The following is a 23,369-nucleotide window of genomic DNA, read 5'->3' as shown; positions in this document are numbered from 1 at the left end:
GTAAATTTTAGGTTTAGGTACGTGGGTAGGCAGTCACATATTGGGGTATCATTTAGGGATTCGTTTGTTCATAAGGAACTTGCCAAATGCAGCACTTGTGGACAAGCAGAGGGGAGGGATTGACTGCCCCAGGAAGACTTTGCATAGCCCCCCATTCCTCCTCTTAGTTTTTTTCAAAACTCATTTTAATACCACTACCACCACACTTTGATTTTTTTGGGGGGAGGGGTGGGTGGGGTGGTTTAAGCTGAGTGAGCTGGTGCTTTGCTAGAGTGTGGTTGGCAGAATGGTAGATGCATTTGTATACTTTTTTTGGAGGTACTAACACTACTGTGTGTCAGATTTGTCGTGAGATATGGTTGCTCAAGGCTTTTCCTCTGCTTTTTTTTTTTCCCCTGCGGAGAGAGATTTATTTGTGGCTTATTTGCTTATCTTTCACTTCCTTACCAAAGATATGCAAATGTCATCATCTTTTTTGCTCCTTTTTCTTGTGATTTTTTTGTTTTCCTTCTTTAAACATTGTCTCCAAATTCCTGTCTTTCTCACTTTCCAAATCATCAGGGTGATGGAACAGCCGTCCTTATTGTCTTCTGCCATTTTACATTTGTATGATGCTGAGTAGCGTGACCATATATCTGAGGAGAAAATAGCTCTTGTGTGACCCTGGTATCCATCTCTCCCTCTTACTTGTATTTGCTCCTCTCTGTCCTCCAAGGCATCTATGCACAAAAGTTGTTGGGACAGAGTGACAGCTGGGAAAGTGGCTTCGTTCACAAGCCAGCTTCCTGTGTAGGGACTTACAGTGACTGGAGGTCAATTTACATTAAAAAAAAAGGCAAGCCCCCAAATCCTGGCAAGGCTTGGCAGTATATTAGGAGGAATCATATAAGTAGGTATCTGTGGGTGATAATGCTGTTTGTTTGTTGTTGGGTTTTTATTTTTTATTTTAGGTTCCTGTAACGCTGATCCTCTAAGTATTAATAATAGCAGACTTAGAATAGAGGGGAAAAAAACAAAGGAGACAAAACCAATCTGGAATGTAAATGTGATGTGCACAATTTATTTCCTTTTTACCTGGCATGGCAACTGTAATTAAAAATCTTTCTTTCTATATTTGCCCAAAAGATGTTTGAAAAGATGTCAGCATGGAAATTGAAGTGTGGTGTTGCTGAGTATGTGCAAAGTAGAAAATACAGTAACCGAGGAGAGTAAGCACTTTGCATGTAATTGTCTATATTAAGTAGTGAATCTGATGTACTAGATGCAGTCTGTGCAGTTTTATAGTACTTGATATTTAATTTCGTAGATTTCCTTTTAATTGTCCTCAGAAGATTGGGAGTGTGGAGAGAAGCAAGCTGCCAAAGATGGTTGTTTGTTATTCTACTGTGTTGTATTTTCTTTTGGGGGATGTCGCTTGTTCAGATGGTGAATGAAGCCTGTGTAAAAAGTTAATTAAGGTTCCATTGTTCTAGGAAAATACCTTAGGAATTCAAAGAACAACAAAAGCCAGTGTCTTCTCGCATGGTAGTCTCCAAATTCTGTTGTTTTGCCTCTAAGATGATCTAGATGTTTATTTGCCACAATTCTTGTTTCTTGAAAAAAAATCTCAGATTTACCTGTGATAGTTGCTTGTCGTCTTAGGTTTGAAAAAGCTGAGTCTGACTTACCCTGTTTGTTCCTTCTCTCTACTCCTGCTTTTTAACATTCAGCTTAAAGTTTTTCCTTGCTTGGTGTTGATGTCTTCATTGAAGAGATGAAGGAAGAAATTAGGTGCTTTTTGTTAAGGGCTGCAGCTGGTCATGGCATCATAACAGAAGGTTCAAATAATTATGATTTCTGATGACATTTTTACTTTCTTGAAGTCCTTGAACTCACATGTGGTTGTCTTACTCGAGCAAGTTGTCTCAGCCAACGTGCCAAGAATAGGTGAAAATGTAGTTTTTATCTCTGGAAGTGGGGTTATATATCCTATTGTAGACTGAAGGACACAATGAATGTTATTCATCCCCCCCCCCCCCCCCCCCCCCCCCCCCGATGTTTATCTGATACTGAGAATTCTGTGGCATGTTTTGTCTATCATTTTTAGATTGATGCTTGGGAATAAGTAGGGAATATTTTTTTAAATTGAGTTAATTCTTTAGACATTGATCAGAAAATCCAAGTGGGTATTCTTCATAAAGGCAGCCTCTTATTTTTCTTGGGTTTTGAGGATCAGAGGCTGAGACAAAGAGCAAATGAACAGGAGAAAGGTTGTTACACATAAATTGTATAGGAAACTATGTGTTGAACTAAATGGACATGTGCCTTTTGTGTAGATACCAAGCCAGAATTTCTTTGGGGAAAACTGAAGACGACTTGAAAACCTAATTTGGTTACCTCTGCATTTTTCTGTAGCCTTTTGTTACACTCCTTGGATACCCTTTTATCGAGTTTTCTGTGGCTAAAAGATTTTACACCGAAGGGTGAGTCTAATGGTTGTCTGGAGCTTATGTAAGACTTCACTTGTGCTGAAAAGACTAGTCCCACCCTTTTGTCAGCTCCCTGCTGCTTCCCTTGTGTCCTAAGGTGAGTCGCATCAGCTGGCTGATTTGTCTGAAAAGTAATCCTGCCAAATAAAACCTGTGAATGGTTCACTTCCAGCCAGGTCATTGAGCTGGTCTTGTTTGCAGGACAGAGGCAAAGCAAGGGAGAGTGTGGTGAGGGTGGCGGTCAGGGCAGGACAGCCCCTTTTGGTGATGGTACTGGCTTGTGTCAGCTTAAACTCATCATGAGGCTGTATCTTGAGTGTAAAATTACTCTGTAAATCATAGCAGATATTTAGTTTCTCTGGAGCAGGAAATCCGAGGCAGAAAGATAAAAGGTATATATACATACATATATGTGTATATTTTTCCCCAAGATGATAATTTTACACAATATGCTGATTGCAGTGGCCAAATAAGCCTTCATTATCTTTGAAATACTAGATTTCACAGGTGGGACTCATCTAAGCATCTGTATTGTAGGCATTTATACCTGATCTTTTTGTGGCGGCTTTTCACTTTGGTGTAAAGAAATAGTATTTTCTTTGGTGTGAATCATCTCATCCTAAAGTAGATACATAATGCAGAGCTAATGAATCATGCTCCTATTTTTCCCCTTGCTCTAAAGAAGTCTAGGCTGATAAGCTCAGGTGTTTTTGTCGAAGGGCAGGTGAAGTTAATTCCTTCAATGATTTACAGTGTTTTCGAATCATACGGGCAATGATTCCAGTCTTCTGTTGGAGTTCTGGACTAACCTTCCTTCGTTATCTTGCTAACCCATTAGAACTACTGGTCTTAATACCCATTTTCTGTCAAGCCTGATAGTTTTCTTTTTTTGTTGTCCTTTTTTATAATACCTATTGAGACTTTTTCCTGCTGTTGCTTTTCTCATGATGATATTGTAAGAACTGTCAGTGTTTCTTTTCAAGCCTCTTTGCAGACATGAGGCATACTGGCAAACTTAAAAGTACGAGGATGAATTTCCAAATCAGTTGACCTTAACGCTTAGGAACGCAATTTCTGCAGAGAGATGCGAGCTTTCGATTTGGAAATGGGGCAGCGGTTTTGTCACAGTCCATTGGAAGCTCTTGGCCCGTTGCTGGCGTTCCAGGCGTGGCAAGTGTGGGCACCCCTGGGATGGAGCTGCTGTGAAGGTGGTGGTCCTCGCTCCGCAGCCCTCCTGCTGGTCTCTCCTCTGGGTCTGTCTGGGGGGCTTTGGCAGGGCTGGGGGGCTCTGCTGGGTATGGGGGGGAAAGGAGGGGCAGCGCAGGCGAGGGGTCTCTGCCACCAAGGGAGATGGTGACTGTGGGAGCAAGCAAGTTTTGGAGTGCTGGGGATGTGTTCCAAAACCAAAGCGATGAAACCCAGTGTAGTGTTGAGGGGTGAAATTGTTCAGAAGTCCCAAAGAAAACACAGGGGTGCCTAACCCGCAAAGAGCTATTTTTTGGGCAGTGCATTTTTTTACGAAATGGTTAAAGAGGAAAAAAAAATGCATTTTGCAAAAGGGATTTACCTATGTGTCCTGCAAAATGGTTACTGTAATCCTTTATTATCTCTAGGGTCACTTAACCTTTACTAGTAGAGTGTTTTAAATGCCCAAACTGAAGTATTATTGCTATTAATAATTTCACTGACATCTCTGTGGCAGATTTTCGGTGTTTTCCACTTTCTGGAGGCTGGTGTAACCAGTATTTGTGTTTGCTCCCTTTTTAAGGGATCTTTCTCATAAAAATTTACCATTTATTTCACTTAAGCTTGGGTTTCTGAGCTCAGTACCCTCTGAAAAGTTGCTTGTTTTCAGAAGATTCTGAAGAGTCTTTTGTAGACCTTTTATGGTTCTTTTTTGTATTTTGAAGTTCAACTAATAGCATGGTTTTTAGATGTACTTTTTCTCTCTGCTTTGTGTACAGGGATAGGGAGGAGGAAGCGTGGCTTCCTCAAGGTTGTCTGAAATGTTTTAACTTCTACAGCAAATGAGGTGAGAATTAAATTGTCAGAAAGATAGAGACTAAATTATTGAAGCACTTGACTGTTTAAAGTAGCAGGGGATGTACTATAAAAGGTGCGAGTCTAACAGCCAAATGTGTAAACAGCACCTTATTCCTTCCTTGTACCTGATTTCTCACCACTTACTTTATATAATGAGAGCCTAAATCAGTATGGGAGATATGGCAGCCATTCTCAAAGTGTTAGTTTATGATGCCTCCACCAGAAGAATAATCTATTACCATATAGGATAGCAGAGAGAAAAGCATTTGCAAGGAAGATTAATTGAAGTAATTCATCACTTCAAAATGAAGAAGATTCATCAAACAAAAATAAAAGCTAAGTATTTTATGCGCCTCTATTGGAATTTGATAACCATTTGTTTTGCTAGAAAATGTATGTGGACTGGGCACCTAGTGCTTGTCTACACAAGGAAATTTAATGGTACAACTATGTGCTATAATTATATGCTATAATTATACCAATATAACTCCCTATGGAGACACTCTTATACCAGAATAAGAGTTTTCATGGTTTATCTTATTCTGCTTCCAAAGCACGTAAGTTTAAGTGTGAAAGGGTACTCTTATACTGGAGTAAGTTTCCACACTGAGCTAGTTACATTGGTATAATTATGTATTTTTTTCCTTCAGTGTAGACAAGTCCCTAGTGCATTTTCAGCTTTGAACTTTAGTTAAGAATTTCTTGGTTGTGATAAGTGTCTAAGCATTTTCATAGTATATTTTTTTATAATGGGACTTGGGTATTTAAACCAATTACTTAGGCCAATTAACAGCTTCCTGGGTTGTGGATAACAATAGGATATAAAAAGGGATCAAAAATAATATTCCTAGCTGCTTGGATGTATTTGCCTTTTTTCTTTTTTTTTTTTTTTTCCCCTCCCCTCTGTGGTTTTGCGAGTACACAGTGTACAATGATGCAACAGGTGGAATAGTCTGTGGCTGCCTAGTGAATTCTGTGTTGGACACCTTTTGTCTCCCGCTTCTCATTATTCCTTGAGTTTGATTGTGCTGTTGCTCTAATTGCATGCATCTCTGGATCACAGAAAGAAGGTTCCTTGGTGAAGTTGGAGGGGAAAAAAAAGACTTCCAAAAATGTTGATTGTTTAGGGAATTGCTGAGATTTATTGATCTTCACACAAGACAGTTGGGACCATAATTGACGTTACTAGGCTCCAGTTGTACAAGGAGCAGCTCAAATTGGAAACAGAGGGAAGGGAGGGTGCAGGTGCTCTTCTGATGTGTGATGCCATCAGAAGACAATGTAATGCTCTGTAGAAGGTAGGTTTGGTAGGGGTGATCTCCCTTGTCTGGTTCAGTCAGAAGTGGGTACCTAGTATCTACACGGACGGTGCTTTGATGTTGGCCACCTTCTCTTGTTCTCTTCTGTCCGTATCTCCTTTGCTGCTTAGAATACAGCATGTCTCATCCTTACGTTTGTGCGACCCCCAAAAGAAGAATATGTAAACACCTCTTCACAGTGTTTTAGCAGTTTCTGCAAATATCAACATAAATTCCTTAGAAACAGTTTTTCTTATGTATTGTTTCTACTTCTTGCAAAATGGCTGGTTTGAAATCATAGGGTTTTTTTTTTTTTTCCCTCTTAATTTTCTTTTATTGGTATTTATATTATATTTATAGTGTTATGAAGTCCATGTTGTCTCATTGTGTCAGAAATTGAAGATTATGACTTGAAATGAAAAGCAAATTGCAGAAACAGGAAAAGTCTTAAAATAAAATAGAGATGATGTAATAACCTCTGAATCATAGAAGAGCAAGGCTGGGGGGGACATCAAGAGGTCATTTAATCCATCCCTCTGCTCTAAGGCAGGATAAGATGGACCTAAACCATTCAAGACGGATGCTGCTCTGTCCTGTAGGAGTTACGGAATGAGCAAAAAGGAATTATTTATACATAACCTTCCCCCCGCCCAAAGCTTTGTGCAGCTGAACTTGTCATAGAGCTGGTATGAGAGGATATGTGGATTCATACAGGATTATTCAAGTATTTGAGTAGTTGTTTCTCGTTTTTGGAAACTTAATGCTTTCTGTCAAAATAGTCTAATGATGCTTGTGTAGTTTTGAGTGCAATGCCTATTTCTAATTTTAAGTGGTAGTCTGTTGTTCAGGTGTGTTTCTTCCTGAAGTGATTCTTTTTCTGTGTTTTCTTTGTAATCAGTGTCTCATCTTCTTGGGCACTGAGCAATTTAGTTTAAAAATGTGTAGCATTTCCTTTTGATCCTTGACAGTATTTCTGGTATATAATCAGTTTCACTTTTAAAAAATTCAATTTCTTTTTCTTTGTGAAAGAGCTCAGCAAAAAAAACCAAAACAAACCCAAACAACAAAACATAAAAAACCCCAAAACCAATCAAACAAAAAACATGCTAACAGCTAGGGGTAGGAGTTTAAATGGAGAAGGGGAAGAATGTATTCAAGAGATCATAGTACTTGTCAGAAGAACTGGGTTTAGCTGAAACGCCAGGTTAGATATGAAGTGAGTAATGTGGCTTCAAGAGAAGATCTTTTTTCTTTGAAGAATAAATAGAATGTACGTTTCAGAATTTTACACATGGTATCTGCAGCTCTTTAATCCTAAATTGAAGTTTGCAAATGAGTGTCGGATGAACAACATCTTTCTAAATTGAACAATACCTAAAATTGGAATTGCAGATACTCTGTTGCTAAAATGAGTCTTTGGGCTTGTTTGCTCTATTTTGCCTTTTTAGTTTAGTTATATTGGCTGAGAAGCATCTGTCTTTGCTGCTAAATGACCTCATCTGACTGGGCCAAGTGATTTTGACAGAATGAACTGTCTTCAGCCCTCATCAGCTGCAGGAAGAGGCTGCTGCAAGTTGCAGCCTTGGAGAAGGGAGAAAGATTAGATGTAAATATACTCAAATTGCCGTTGTCCTCAGAAATAGCTTACTCAGACATGGAGGAAAGATTCCTCGTACCTGTACTATTTCAGTGCTTACGAAGGCTGTCATTTCCCTCTCTTTCTTCCCGTTTAATCTGATCATTAATTTTAATTCTGTTCTGGATTTAGTAATTTTAGGAAGTTGGGACTACTGCATTTTAGGTATGCCCAAAGGGGGCTCATTAATCCTGAATGTCCTCTCTAGCAAAAAAAGGAGTTTCTTTGAAGTGATTTTAGGAATGCTGTGGTGGTGTTTTCACAGGATGGCTGATGTGGGCTCTCTTAAGGACTGGGAAATAAGAGGTGGGCATAGAAGTGGAAAGAAGCCAAGAGTTTTCAGGCAGACAGAATTTGAAACTAATGGTTTCTGCTGTGGGAGAGGGGAAGAAATTCTGTGAATATGGCATAGTCAAGTTTCCTGTGAGATGATGTTTTTTGGATGAGAAATACTGAAGAAGTGGATCAGCTTTCCTGCTTGCATATTTCTCAGACCAGATACGTCCTGCATGTTGATTTTTAATTTAATTTTAAATGGTGTGATATTAAAAGAAAATTATGATCATATATTGAAAACACATGCCTTCTTTGTATAGAAACTGACAGTTCTGCATAGGAATTATACTAAAACCATGCACTTCATTCTGAACATCCAGGATAATATATTGCAGAGGATAATTAATCCTGCTTCCCTATTTCTGCAGTTACCTAGGTGCATGTGTTATATGCATGTGTTTCTTTGTGCTGAGGTGCTCTAGGATGTTTCATGGTCTGACAGTGTTGAAAGACTTGTCCCTTTTGGAGTGACTGCGCAAAGAGCGGTGAAGACTTAGCAACTTCTACTGTTTTGAGTGAGAAGTAGGTGAAGGCACAAGGGTTAAACCAGAATTTGACCTGGTTTAAACGCAGGTCAGAATTTTTTCCTGAGTAAGCCATGGGGAACTTTCTGTTAGTATCCAGGTATCTTTGGAGGTCTGTTCTGTAGAATTCTTTGGAAGTAATTCCTAAATCTCTGCCATTTTTAAAGTTTGTTTAAATCCTATGGGTATTAGAGTTGATAATATTTTAAAATCAGTGGAGCTTTTAATTTTTTTCCTATCATTATTTATCTTGCTTATGAAGTATGTCTGTATAAATACATATGTTGATCTAAAGAGCAATTTTTTACTTGTAGAAATTAAAGTTTAAAGCTGAACAGATCCCTTAATGCTTTTGAGTTTTTGACTTGCTACATGTGTCTCTCTTAGTATGGCTGCTACATGTTAAGTACACTAATAGTTCTGTTTGGAATTACCCTGTTACAGGGTGGTTTTGCCACCATCACCTTTAAATAGAAATTTACAACTCTTGTAATATTTGTCCTTTCAGTTCTAAAATCCAGATGAAGCATAATCCCAGGAGTGTTGTTTTGCTGTTGCAATGTAATCTTTTTCAGATGATACATGATTTAGTTGGAAACAAATTAGCAGCTATGCATGCCTAAAGAAAGCAATTTAATAAACAAGATTTTTGTAAGACCTAATCAGAATTGTAAAACGATACTTGGGAATCAGTTACATTATAGAAAAGAGCTGGTGTGAATGTAGGCATGTGTGTGAATTCATGGTTTGCAATCACATTGTTCTCTCAAGTAATACAGAGGCTTTGACCTGCAGTCTCCTGTTTCTTCTAATTTATTAGTTATTAAATGTTTTCAATCAGTAATGAAAATTTTCACTCAGAACTGTAGTTTGTTCTGGTGATTGATTTAAATCTTAAAAAAAGTTAAAATTGAGGATCTTTTTTAACTACTGAAAAAAGTCTATTTTCTAATGCTTTAAATCACCTGGTGCTGGCCAAATTTTTGTTTGTTTAGCTCCTCTGAGAAAGTCAGTTCCCTGCTCCTGACAGTGTCCATGTTGATGAAGAAGATAATTATAAATGAAAAATAATCACAGGCAGGTACTCACCAAAATTCTGTTGCTCCAGCTCCACAATAGGGGTGTCTGTCCAGCTCCACAATATGTGTCTGTCCCCATATTTGCTGTCTGTGTCTAGTTGTCCCTTGGTCTGAGCTGATGCTGCTGATATGTCTCTAACTGGACAGTGGATTTTTATGGTGTTCAACCAACAGGATACAGAGACTGGTATAGAACGATGGTAAAAAGAAAACAAACAAACAAGATAAACTGGTTAGTTTCCAGGTTACTATTAATATTTTGCACTATTTAAAACCAAGTTTTTTTCATCTCATACAGGGAACAGTTTTAACGCAGAAAATATGTTACAAGAGAAGCAGTTTCTTGGCAGTTGAAGAAGTGATAGGGCTTCTGTTATAGAACTGACTTTGCATTCCAATGATCCTGATCGTATATATATCCTTTAGGAATTTTGCATGTATTGGCTCTAGCTAGGGGCTTTCCTCTGTTTTTGTATTTAATTAAGACCATATATTGCATAATAATAATGATAATAGAAAGTTTGAGCAGAAAAGAGAAAATGCTAGACTAATGGGTAAGCTACCTGCTATGAGGCTAGAAAGCAACAAATACAGAAAGGCAGTGCTTTACACTTCTTTTTAACGTCCTGGTCTGCTATCACTTGGTGTTAGTAGGGTGACTGATTTTTTCTTCTTTTTTCTGAGCCTCTTTGCTTCTTGGTGTGGCAGAGGTATATATCTCTCAAAACTCTTTGGCAACCATTTCTCAGCATGTCCAGAACTTTCTGAACTTCTCTTTGTTGCAGTCTCATGTTATGGCTATGAAAAAAGAAAACAATTAACCTCTTTTGTTTGTCTGGTGGAGTTTTCCATTCTGTTACCCTTTTATGCCTCTTTATCCCAGTATCCTGTCTATTTTGTAAGTGGTTTTTTGGTTTCTTTAGACCTCTGATTTTATTCAACATGAACTTGGTGACCTGCAAAAAGAGAGAAGAAAACTGTGTCAGGAGTCTTCATACCAAAGCAACTTATGCTTTGACTGGAAGAGAGTGGCGGGGCACTTTGCAGAATGGAGTGGAGGAAAATATTTGACAGCAGTCAGGGATGAGACTAAGATCTGAGGGGGTGGAAAGGGACAAAGGGCTGTGTTTTCTAGAGTATCTGCCAGATTCCAGTGCTGTCTGGACTCTGATTTGTTCTGGAATTGCATTCTGGTGAGGTCCATTATGAGTGCCAGCAGTAGGTATAATTCAGGTTTTGAAAAGTTGTCATTTCCTTTTTTTTTTGTAATAGTGTAATCTCAGAGCATGGCCTAGAAATTTTAAATATGTTTCGCTGAGGAGTACTTGATGACATCTAGTGCATAAGGTTGAACTTGAGATGTTCTGGGGCTTATTTTTGCACTTACCTTAGAAATAGGTCAGTTTCTCAAAGGCATTAATACTGTTCCAAGTGATCTAGCAGAAAATGAAGTGTGGCTTGTGGGATTTTTTTGTTTTGTTTTGTTTGTTTATTTTTAATATGTTTCTAGACACCTTTTTTCTTTCGAAGGTAGATTTCTGAAAATTTAAAATGTCTTGTTACAGCCTGTGATGCAGTTTGTCTTTTTGAAAACCTTCAAGAGGTGGGTTTTTTGTTTGTTGTTTTTTGTTTGTTTGTTTGTTTTTGATCTCTTAGCCTACCCATTTGCCACTCTTAGTCCTGTTTCTTGTTGGTAAAAACTAACATCGGTCTCCCCAAAGTCTTCACGTCTTGTTGCTTGTTAAGAGTGCATATAATACTTGTTATTGTGCAAGTGAAAATCCAGTCGCAGAAAGGTGAAGTGTTGTGCTCGTGTTTGCAAAGCAGGTCAGCTGCTGAGCCAGGAATAGAAGCCCTGTCTTATGACTCTGCCTTAACCGCTGGCCTGTGCCGCCTCTCCCCAGCACTCAGCTCTTCCAAGAATGTAGTAGCAATGGGCTGTAGAAGTAGCCACAGCAAGTATAGGAGCTTTGCTTCCAGCTCTGTCGGGGACTTTGAGGCTTATACGTAGCTTAAAATACTGGGGGAAGGAAAAAAGCTTCCTAAAGGAGCTCCTGGATAAGTTTCGTAAAGTTATGGTTTACTTTGCTCTGTTTAAAAAAAAAAAAAAAATCTAGTTGAAAATAACTTTCCAGAAGGTTGTGGACGTGGAAAAAAAAAGTTCTACATGTTTGAAAGTCATACTCTGCTCTATAAATAACCTTAAGAGTGGCCTGTGATTAAATCTTTTGTATATTCAACAAACAACTCATTTTATGCAACCGCAACTATGATAAAATTGAATTAAATGGACCTGCCTCTAAGAAAAGAGACTGAATAGCTGAGTACCGCATTATTCAATGAATGGAAAACGGGGAGGCTGGCTGAAACGGCTGGGAAATGGTTTAACATTCTATCGGGCTAAAGAGCAATTCTGTGAAATCACTGTATTTGTTTCCCCCCTACCTCCCCGCCCTCAATTTTTAAATAGCTGTGCTCTTCATACTGTCAGAATTCAGTGTTGTGACACCCCTACTCAAAAGTTATGACAGCAGTGTAATGACAGCTACTGCCTCTTGAGAATCAATCAGGCAATTAATTTTGTAAATGAAATGCTGATTATACAAAGCTTCACATGAGAGGCCCAGTGATTAAAATCAATTTAACAAATTGTTTCAGGTGGGACTTGATTAATAATTTGCCATAAATGCTGAGGCTATATGACCAGCATACCTTTTTGTGTGTGTGTTAATATAGAACTATATATAATGCTTTGAGTGGAAAAAATCTGCAGCTAACTGTATGTACTTCTGGCCTGTGACCTAGTTGTGATGGGTTATACCTTTTTGTGGGTACACTGTCCTCCCCAGTGTCCATCACATCACTTTCTCAGCTAATGCTCTCTCCAGCAATTAAATACATCTAACCTTTAATTTTACTTTTGCTAATAAAATCAAGTAACTGAGAAAGTGTATTCAAATCTGCTTGAATATTCATTAGGTTTAGGAAGATTTTTCTTTAAAGTGTTTAAAATTCCAAGTAGATGTGGGGTTTCTTTCATTTATCCCCTCTCCCCCTCTTTCTGTCACTTACTGGTTTTTGGGACTTTCTGTGTTTCCCCCTCTTACTCCAGTATTCTCTGCAGGGAGCCTTCCTGCAGCTCTCCTCTCCTTCCATTCCAGGCTGCTCTCTGCTTCTTGCATGACAGACACTATTTTTAGAACATCCATTTCTGTCCATCTAACCCTGTGTTTGTGTAGGAGCTGTACAAAGTGGGTAAGGGAATTTATTTCAAGTTCCAGATGGCAGCCGTGCACAGTGAGTGAAGATGTGTACTTGTCTGGGAAGCTGAGAACCTCATTGCCAGACAAAATAGAAGTCACTGGTATTCTGGGTGGGGCTTTTCTTTTTTTAACTTACAGTTTTCTGGGTTTATGAATGGATTTTTCTCTTCCTTGTTGAGCCATAGCGTTGGCTACTGAGGCGGCCTTAGGGCTGTGAGACATCCTCTGGTGAACCTAGCATGACAGCTTAAAGATGCTGTTTTTTCCTCGCTATCTGCCTTGTTCGCCTGCTGTGGGTTACTATTTCAGTAGCAGAAATGGCAGAATTAGAACTGTGCCCTGTCTCACATGCTGCACTGCCAAAGATGTTGTATTGGTGCAAAACCACCCTACGCTGACAGCTTTAATTTAAGCTCAGTCATGATCTGGCAGCATGTAGGAAGAGCAGCTGGAATTGATGCTGTATTGTGTGCGGTTGCAGATAGGTTTGCTAGAAGATGTCTGTAAGAACCCCTGAATTCTGCTGCACTGGAAATTACCACTAACTTGCCAGGGAACACTTTTGCTGAGAGACTAGAGTGTCTGCATGCCTAAGGGAAGGTGTCTCCTCTGTACAGAGCGTCCAAGTTGGAGGAAACAAAAATGAAGACAGAGAGATAATTCCTGAGTTCCCCTGGGAGAAGCTGGGAATTAGGACAGTGGGTTACAGAAGAAGTCTAAGGGTTTGAGTGTGATGGGGACAGATAACACACCTTCAATGGATTTCAGAGCAATCAGGGTATTACCTATGTATCAGTAGTTGGCAGTGCCAAAGGCAGTTTGAAGGGCAACAGTTCTGAGATCCAACTTGTCAGAGGATTATTTTGGCCATGAGGTGTGATAAATGGGTATGATTCCTTTTTGATGTCGTCTCAACCTTTGCATGCACTCCTAGTGGCAACACGAAGAAGCCAGTTGTGTAGCTTGTTAAAAACAGGTTTATTTTCTTTGCTGTGTTTATTGTGGTTTGTTCTTTCAGTAGGCATTTAGGTTTATCTGTCTACAAAATAATAAGTAGAGAGTGGCTGAATCACTGACTTTCCAGTTTGCAGGTTGTGTTAAAGAGGACCCAGAAGAAAACCGGAAAACAGGCATATAAATGTCCTTATCCCCCACACCCAGAGACAGTTTTTTGTAGAATTATTTGTAAATGTTCTAGTGGAGACATAGTTGATTTTTTGGTTGGGTATAGCTTTGACTTTCTCCTCTTCTCCTTTTTAATTATGTATTTTCTGATTTGAGTGGGAAATTATCTTTACAATGTGTCTCTGCAGCTGAAATCAGACAGTATGTAGAGCCTTTAAGACAAGGAAAATTGATATTATTGTTAAATCTCTGCTAGTATATGCTTCTTCATTCACTGGATTTTCCCTCATCATAGGCATACGTTGAACTTGGCTCTTGGTTTTTGCAAAGGACCTTTAAAAGTTTTAATAAAGCACAGACAGTGTGTTTGCTAGTCACTCTCAGATTTTAATATTAATGCAAGTTTTAATGCTGTACATTAATACTTTTTTAGTAGTTGTTCACATCTTTCTTGAAAGGATACTTAAAACACAGGTAATGAAAGTTGTGTTTTGATACTCACGCTTTTGTTTTGTAAAAACGTTGGCTGAGGAGTCCTTGTACATGTTCATACAAATGATGACATTATATAGGAATGGATTATCTTTTCCCCAGTTGCGTCCTTATGCCAGCTGTGTCATTGTATTACGGTGAATACTTGTGATTATCTCTAGTGATAAATTTGTAACTTGGTGCCTGACCTAGAGCTGAGAGCTCCATGCCCATCTTTCTTGGAATGTCGGTAGCTGATTGTCAGCTCTCTTTATTATGAAGTTTCAAGGCTTTGGTATTAATAAAGACACGCTTTTTTTTAATACGGAGACAGAAGCTTTGGCTGCAGATCAACGAATAAACAAAGAGTTATTGTATTCAGTAGCTCTAGGAGTTTGAGGGCAAGCCTACTTGAGAGTGTTGAGTTCGTGTTGTTTTCTTGTAGGCGCAAATGATGTAGCTTTAGTTGTTGGGATGTGCTGTGGCTTATAGTCCCTGTAAACTGTAGCATTTGCTGTTGTCAGCCAAACCAATGCTGCTTTCAGTTTTGTTTGTTTGTTTGTTTAAACAAATGAAAAAGGACACTTTCACTTGAGTAGTTATATCATGTGAATGCTCTTGTCTTGTAGTGAATTCCTCTGTCTGCCTTGTATAAGAGCTCTGGCGTCACATCTGAATCCCACTGTGACCTTTGTTCTTAGTAGTATCTTTAAAGAGTTAAGTTGCATTTTGGGACTGTTACCAGTGTTGTTCGTATTGATAAATGTCTTTCAAATAAAGATTTTGGTTGTTAGATGTGAAGCATACATTGATAACTTTTATAACGCATATATAATGTGTGCGTAGCAGCAGTGATGTCTCAAAAGGAAGAGCTGATATATATTGGTCAGACTGCTGCTTAAGTTATTCTGGTGTTCACCCTGCCTCAGATCTTACTGGACACGAGATACCCAGCAAACTGCTGGTTAAAAGATAAAACGGTAGTGTGGTTTTCCTCTCGCTTTAGAAGAGGTAAAATTGAATCTCCAGGTACTTCAGGGTGAGATGATTTGATTGTTTTGGCTAGGAAGAGAGCAAAAGTGGTGGTGATACTGAGTTTACAAGTGGATGTAGAATATTAATTTTTCCTCTTCTGCTTGTGGCAGGGATGCTGAGTTTATGCCTTCTTCTACACAAAACATTGCAAAGAGGAGCAGGTAACAGAAAAAGGTTGTCAGTTACTATTTGTAGGCAGCGTAGGCTTTTTTTTCTTTTTTAATGGTTGAACTGTCGATTTGAAGACTGGGAATGAAACCTTGGCCCTGTTGCAATCATTAGCAAACCTTCTGTTGGGTGTTTTAATGCATTCACAAGGTACATAACAGGCAAGGACTCTTACAAAATGCTCTGTTCTTACAAAGCCTGATAGTACATGTGCAAATGAATCTGATACTGACACAAGATAGGCACTGTAATAAAGGGGTTATAAATTATAATAGTACTGTGGACTGAAGCAAAGAATAAGACTGAGGTATTTTGAGGAACTGCAGGTCTATGCAAAGTTTAAGTTAAATGCAGCAAGTCAAAGAGGAGGTGCAGAATCAGAAGTAAAAGGCTGAATCCATTCAGGCTTGCCTGGCAGAATGTGGAGTAAAAATATGCAGTAAAAATACCATAAGCAAACATTAGCTAAATTGATGAAAACTTAATGTGTATTTTGGGAGTAAAATAGCACTAGAAAAAAATTGGACTCTTCTGTAAAGGGAGGTGAAGGAAATAAATGGAGATTGATAACTGCAATGAAACTAGAACAAAATTTAAAAAGTAATTAAAACTTTATAGTACAGCATGTAAAGAATTAAGTAAAGGCATGGAAGGTGCCATCATCCATTCATGGTCACGCATGCCCACTGGGTTTTAGCATGTGATGCAGTTACAGCAATGCTGTCATTTTCAGTAAGTGTTAGGGAGCAGGTGTGGAGGGGTTGGTTGTTGGTCCCTACAACGTGACAAGGTTGATACTTGTGATCATCCTGTCACCAAAACTTGTGTTTGAAAACTGTTGGAGCCAATGTTAAAGAAAATATTTGAACTTAATAAATGTTAAGGGAACCTTCAGATAAGATTATAATACGTATTTTTCAACCACGAACTCCTCCTAAATAACTTCAGGAAATGTGGATGAAAGAAAGTCTATAGAAATGAAACTTTAAGTTTAAAAGAATACTGAAGCTGAAAACTGTGCATGTGTTTAAGTTGGGAAAGGTTATAATTACATTTTTACCTCCACTGTATGTAAGACATCGTACTGGATGAGCAGCTGTTTTTTCTTTCTGTTAAGTGTATGGCTCCAGGTCTTTCTCACCGTATGCCGTTCTGAAGACAAAATTTGTTCTTTTGTTACAGAGTTTTCTACAGTATTGATCATGGTCATATTAAATTCTAAAATCACATTTCCGGTGCAGAGATTATTTTTCTCTCAATTTTTATAGTTGGGAAACTAAGGCATAGCTGTGAGAAGTTTAAGTGGCCTGTTTATGATGGCCATAGGTTAAATTTTCTGGAACATACAGCTTCTGAAAACACCTTCAAAGCACACCTCATCAAATTAAAAAGTGGTTGCAGCTGTAGATATGTAGCATTTTCTGCAATTTAAATCCTGTTATTTCAAATCAAGAAACGAGGAATGCATTGAGTTGGTAAATTTTGAAAATTTTTTGTTGTAGTGAAACACCGTGGCAGATGCAGGGTGGACGCCAGTTCTGCCTGAGCAGCCTACAGCTGTCTCAACAGTGAGAACATCTTCTGCTTCACCCACTGGCCACGAGACAAGCGATGCGTTGCGTCCTGTAGCACCCAACAGCCCCTTCACTGCGCTGCTGCCCATAGGTCCCTGCAGCAGGGGACAAAAGCGTGACCGTATTTAAAGACTGATACAGTTATATCTCTGAAGGAGACGTGTTTAACGCTGCAAGGGCAAACTTAATTCCGAGAGCTCTAACTGCTGTGGTAGTAACGTCTCTTAAACCTGGGGAAGAGCTCGCTGTTAGGCTTTGTTTTGTCTTGCAGAAATGTGATGACAGACACTGGGTCCCTCTTAGGTGTCATAACATTCAGCTGTGCTGTGCAGATGATCAGGATCTGATCTGAAGGGGGTCAGGGATGGCTGTGGTGAGTTGCCACCTGCCATAAGGACCTGCCAGTGCATGGGATGAGATGTGCTTCTTCATTGGATCTGTCTTCTCCATCCCTAAAGATGATCAGAGTGCTCTTCTGTCCTGTTTGTTCTTTCCCCGAGACCTCGGAGGGAGTGGGGAACAGGCAGTATGGGCAGCCTGGGGTAGGTCTCTTGGGGTTGTCCCAGTAATTCACCCGGGCATATTCACCATTCTCACAGTCTCGTCTTCCCATATTCAGTATCTCCAGTGTTTGATCCTGATGCCTCAATTGCAGTGGCCACAGTGAATTCTGAGTATGCCCACGTCCCTCGCTCCTCATACCCCATGACCACAGCCCCCTTGGTTTCAGGGTTGTGTGTGTCACCTACAGACTGGGATTACAGCAATATCTCAGGCTCTTTATCCCTCCACCTTTCTGAAGTGGAGGGATGTCACCTGAGGGAAAGAGGAGCCTCAGTCCTCGAGAGGGCAAGGGGAAGCAAAGAGACAACAGGCTGGTGAGAAGAAGGGAAGGAAGGATGAACTGACAGTGAAGCTTACTCTCCTAACACACAATAAAACCCCTCTCCAGCACTTGGAGCTCACTAGTCTTCAGCCTGTGTCCATGTCACCTCCTGACCTTGTTTCTTCTCCTTCCCTTCAACTCTTCCTGCCTCCCTTCTGTCTCTGTTGCTTTTTTTAACCCATTGTCCTTCTTTCTTTGTCCAGCAAATTTGAGGCCACCTCCATCTACCTTGTAAATCCTCTGAAGCCATGTGTGTGTTTCCCTTTCTTCCTCCCATGCTCCTCATGGTCTGGTGATGTTCAGGTGCTCTCTCTCGACAGGGGTGCACGCCTTGCCGTTCCTGAACACGTAGTGTCACCCTGGCAAATTAAAATTCTCTGCCTCAAAGCATGGTACTCAAGAGGTATTTTTAAGTGTTTCATGTAAGAACATAAACGATGTATTTTTCTGTGACCTCATTCTAAGACATAGCTGAACTGTTTCTGCTGAATTTTCCAGAGAATTTCAGCCTCAGGCATACATATGGCCTGGAAAATTTCAGCCTAAATACTTGAAGTTTGGCAAAGTTTATATGCAGCTGAAAGTAGTCTTAATAGTGGCAAGTGTCAGACTGTTTTAGCTGCGTAGCTATCTGCATTGTTTACAGCTACATTTATGTATTGGATGCCGAACAGAAAGTATTATGCTCAAGACTAATTAAAATTAAATTTGAGTCAGTGTTGCTGTTGGAGTTGAGACCTGGAAATAACACCCTGAAACAGAAAATGGTGGCACTGAACAGTGCCATTTGGCTTCATGTGAATCTCACAAAGGAGGCTCAAGACTTGCTTTGAACAAGGATTTATATTTGAGAAGATCAATATGACAGGTGATGCACAAAATGAACATTAAAACACGGAAATAAATCTAGATAAAGTATCTTGGTCCGAGGACGATATTTATTTTGGTCTGAGGACGGTATTTATTCTGCTGGGACCCCATAAGTAGGAATCTGTAGTCCATTTGCTGAGCCTTCGTGTTTATGTTGTTCTTAGTTAAAAGTGTGTTGAGAGTGCATAACAGCCTAAAAAAAAAAAGAAAAAAAAAAGGTGGTGTTATGGGTCAGATGGCCTGAAGGGTTTGGGGAACCATTGATTTTGAATGTGTGAAATATAAATAGTAAATTACACAGGGACATTTAGTGGTGAAAAATAGAAACTTGTGATCTGGGCACGAAGAAGCCAAATAATAGAGGGAAAATTGCTGACTAATACTAACCTCAAATTAGAAGTGAATGTGCAATTTGTTACGGTGTCAGAAAACGGCAGTCCTCTTTTGAAGTGAATGGAGGTGTTGTGGGAGGAGGAGTAGAGGGTTATCATCTGTATCTCATTGGGTGTCATGTGTCCACATTCAGAACATTTGTGTTAGCTGACATTCCTGTCAAATCAGTATTGGTAAGGATGGGGAGCCAGTGATAAAAATGAGAAGGTTTGAGTTTTTTACTTGCAGGAAGGAGCAAGAACAACACACAATGGTTTGTTAAACAGTGACTTCTTTGGAGAGTACATACTTTGTATGTATAAGGGAAAAAAAGCCATAGTGTATTAGTAGTACCAACAGCAATAATGAGAAGGAACAGGGATGGGAGGGGGGGAATTTAATTTCTTATTGTAATAACTATTACATCAGAATATAATTGCCAAAAGGACTTGCAGAAGCAGTGTTACATAGCAGGCTTTAAAATGAAACTGGTCAGCAGTACACTGTAGGAAGACACGTACAGAATGTGCTGCGGGAAGGAATCCTGCTCCTGGCGGGAGGGTGAATGAATATGTCTTTTTCCCTGGGAGGAGGAGGCGGGGGGGATATGTCTCTCTCATGAAAATGAGATTGTGATAGGCTTTTTAAAAGCTTTTTTCCCCCTCCTCTTTCTTTTGTGAATATAACTGGCACTCAGGAATTAAAAAATGGATGGCATATTAACAATGCAGTGCTGCGCTTGACAAAATATGATATTTTTTCTGGTTCAGTTAGTCCTCAGTAATAAAACATGAGAGTAATACCACACAATGGTTGACACCTGTCTTGAAACTGTTACGGTGCTTGGTAAGTGCTGCCAAAAAGTCTAAAAATAAAACTTCTCTCCCCTCCCCCTCCATGGGTGATTGCAGTTTGGATTTTCTAAGGTCTGTTAAGGAGGCACATAAACTTTCATGTAAAATGTGGGTTATGGCTTGCCTTTTGATCTGGAAATTTATTAATGCACGTGATAGTGATATGAAAATGTCGAAATACAGTGTGTTCTTGGAAACTTTATTTTCTTTCCACTTACCCTTTTTTCAGAGGTTTTCTCAAAGTTAAATGGCTTGTCCACTACTCTTGATAGACATGGTTTTATGTTTAAACATCAAAGTCAGTGTGGCTAATCAGTTTACAACAATATACTTGATTATTTCTTAAGCTGAAATTTATTGGGCAGTTTTTCTGCATCTTCTGTAGGTAAGAGAACACCGAGTACAATTTTTTTTTTAAAATGCAATGGGAGTACCGAACTCACCATTCAAAAACTCGTCTAATTAATGTGAGAACCAGAGTATGGTACTTAGTTTGTATGTCAAGTCAGTATTTGATGTATAAAGCATTGAGAAAAGACACGTACGTTTTGCCGGCGGTGAGCGTGACTATTCTGACCTTTTCCTTTCCGTATTTAACGTATGCATTTCTGTGTTTGTGTTTCACCCCAGGGCAGTCCGATGGATCCCATGGTGATGAAGAGGCCCCAGCTGTATGGCCTGGGCAACAACCCTCACTCGCAGGCCCAGCCCAGCAGCCCCTACCCTGGGCAGCCCTACGGCCACCCCGGCCCCCAGCGCTACCCGCTGGGCATGCAGGGCCGGACCCCCGCCATGGCCGGGATGCAGTATCCGCAGCAACAGGTCGGTGCAGGTTCGCTCCGCGCCCCTCGGGTTTCCCACCTCCCCTTCCCCTCCCTCCTGACCCTGATGTGTCCTACCAAGGGTGCGGGAGAGAAAAATTCAGAAAGAAGTGTTGCCAATTGCAGGAGGAGGGTGAAGGACTGTTTTGAAAGTAAATATATTGTGTTGGCGGCGTAATGTTTTCTGAAACCCCATACAGTCAGAAAAAAGTTTGCTTTGTTGCTGGCATCTTTTTGGAGAGAGGAGTATGTCAATCGCCATCAATTTTCTTCTTTTTCCATTTGACACCGTTTAGCCTTGTATGTGTATATATATTTATTTTTTTTTAATTCTTTTTCTTTCAGGCTTAGATACACTTAAATGTAAGATGAAAACCTAGAGCTGACATAAGTGTAGCAAGATTAGTGTTGTCCAGTGCATACAAAAGTGTTACATATTTACGTCAGCTGTTTTTTTGTAGAAGTGTGAATTTTTTGTTTTGTTTGGGTTGTTTTTGCTTGTTCTGGTGGGGTTTTTTTACTTTTTTTTTTCCCCTTTCTTCTTCTCCTCATTTTGGTAGGAGCCTGCAGCTTTGCTTTTTTTATTTTACTTTTTTTTCCTTTACCAGCTCTTTTAAAGTCAGGGTTTTTTTTTACATAGAGATGTAAGACTTTCCTTTTATCTACTTGGATTTTACTGTCAATGGTGACTTCTTCTGCCTTTTTCCGACCCTTTGAAAGATCAGTCCCAATGTTTGTACCACATATTAAGTAGTACAGTAGTTTTCTAGAGGGGAGGATAAACCAAAGTTATCAAGAAGTTACGTTTTACTAATTTTTTAAAAAATTAGTAATGTGAGTGTAGGCAGATGGGAGCTCTGTACTTTCTTGTGAGCACAACAGAGCAAAACTTTATCATTAATGGGAAGGAACATTTGTTTTGTACAACTGACTGGTTGCACGTTAGCTTTTTTGTTATTTATTGTTAAATATAGAGAAGAGGAGAAAATGTTGGACTCCCTGGCAGATAGGTGCCTGGCTAATTCTTGTTATCACCAATCTACCAGGACAGGACATTAATCAGGCAGTTAATTAAATAACAGTTTCAAAGATAGTAGTTGGATGAATAGTACCATTATCAATAGTCTTCATTTTTATTATTTTCTGTTGTTAAATAGATACTTACTTGTAAGGAAGAGATTGTTTTGTGTAGAAGTGTCAATGTACTTGGTTGCTAGATCCAAACAGCAAATGTTTTGTCAGCTGTAAAAGGAGGAGAAATTGAAAAAAGGCGGCTTTATTTTCCTGTGTGGCTGTAGCCAAATGAAGTTATTAAAACATATTTTTAATTTTAAAATGAGTTATTCTGCGTTATGTGGAGATGAGTGTTGAATTTTCACTTCATTTGCTAATTGCTTGATAATTGTAAATTACCCGTCAGCAGGCAGTGACCTGGCACAGCGATTGGCTGCCGGCCCTATCCGTCTTCTCACAGCATTAATATAATTGGCTGAGCAGCAGCACAGTTCTGAGCACTAATGCTCTTTGGGGAAAAAGTGAGAGGATAATTATGACATTGAATTTTTATTGAACGGACATCACCACCTAGGCATGATTTTGTTTTGGACAGCCTCCAAAGCTTCGTGTGTTTGGTTTGTGAACCTCTAATGATCTGAATCCAGTTCTTTTCATATTGCTCGTATATTACCACCTTTCTACAAAGGATTAAAATGCAGGAATGCAGGTTTGTAAATTGAATTGCCAACTTACCAGCTGAGTGGTAAGTTGTCTTTGGCACAGGATGCCACAGTTTGATTCCTGGCTGGATTTTTACTCCTGTGACATGAATATTAAATAAGGAGAGCCTAGCTATGCTTGTTAAAATTGGCTGTGTAGCATGTACCTACTTCTAGATATAATATATATAAAATAAGTAATATTGCCAGAAATTTTAGAAGATGAATCTCAGCACTTTCTGAAAATTGGAGTCCTTTACAGTGTCACATTTAATTTATCAAAAGCACAAGGCACTTGCAAATACTTGATCAGTTAAAAATGCTGGGCCTTAAACACATACAGTGCTCAGATTTAAGTCTTGTGCAGAGGGAACACTGGGTAGATGCATTATGAGGGTGGAAGCGCCACACTGCAGGAAGGGTGGGAAACAGCAGTTGGAAAGGTTGTTCTTATTTTAAGTTAGTCTGTTGTTGCCCAAAGATAGCTGAGGGTGTCGGCGTTTTGTTAGACTGTGAGGACTTTGGAATTTTGAAGAAGACCTTGAAATGTTAAGTCTGGCTCTTTGTCAGCGAGTGTTGTGGCTTGAGGTTAGAACTATGGGACTTGACATATTTTAACTTGCAGGCTCTGCTGCAGGATGCTGCAAATGAAGAAATGAAGATGAAAAACAACGCCCTAAAAATGCAGCTAAAATTAACGGAAATGGTAGAAAAATTGCCTAGATGTAGTTAGCTGGTCTGTGTCACGTTCCAGCCTGCAGCCCAGAGGTGGAGGAGAGAGCTCGCAGGAAGGGAGGCCTCTGGCATAAGCAGTGAAAGATTAAAGAGGAT

General features: G+C 39.5%; 1 protein-coding gene across 10 annotated transcripts in view; it reads left to right on the top strand.

The window, feature by feature from the left end:
* Nucleotides 1-23,369, top strand: part of ARID1B (AT-rich interaction domain 1B) — a 327,313-nt gene that overhangs the window by 12,353 nt on the left and 291,591 nt on the right. For all 10 annotated transcript variants that reach the window (XM_065057320.1, XM_065057323.1, XM_065057318.1 and 7 more), the window contains exon 2: nt 20,633-20,824. In XM_065057320.1, coding sequence (XP_064913392.1) covers nt 20,633-20,824 — 192 coding nt within the window. The remainder of the gene's footprint in view (nt 1-20,632; nt 20,825-23,369) is intronic.

This window comes from Columba livia, chromosome 3 (assembly GCF_036013475.1).
Source record: "Columba livia isolate bColLiv1 breed racing homer chromosome 3, bColLiv1.pat.W.v2, whole genome shotgun sequence".
Taxonomy (NCBI): domain Eukaryota; kingdom Metazoa; phylum Chordata; class Aves; order Columbiformes; family Columbidae; genus Columba; species Columba livia.
This window is presented reverse-complemented; position numbering and strand designations above follow the sequence as displayed.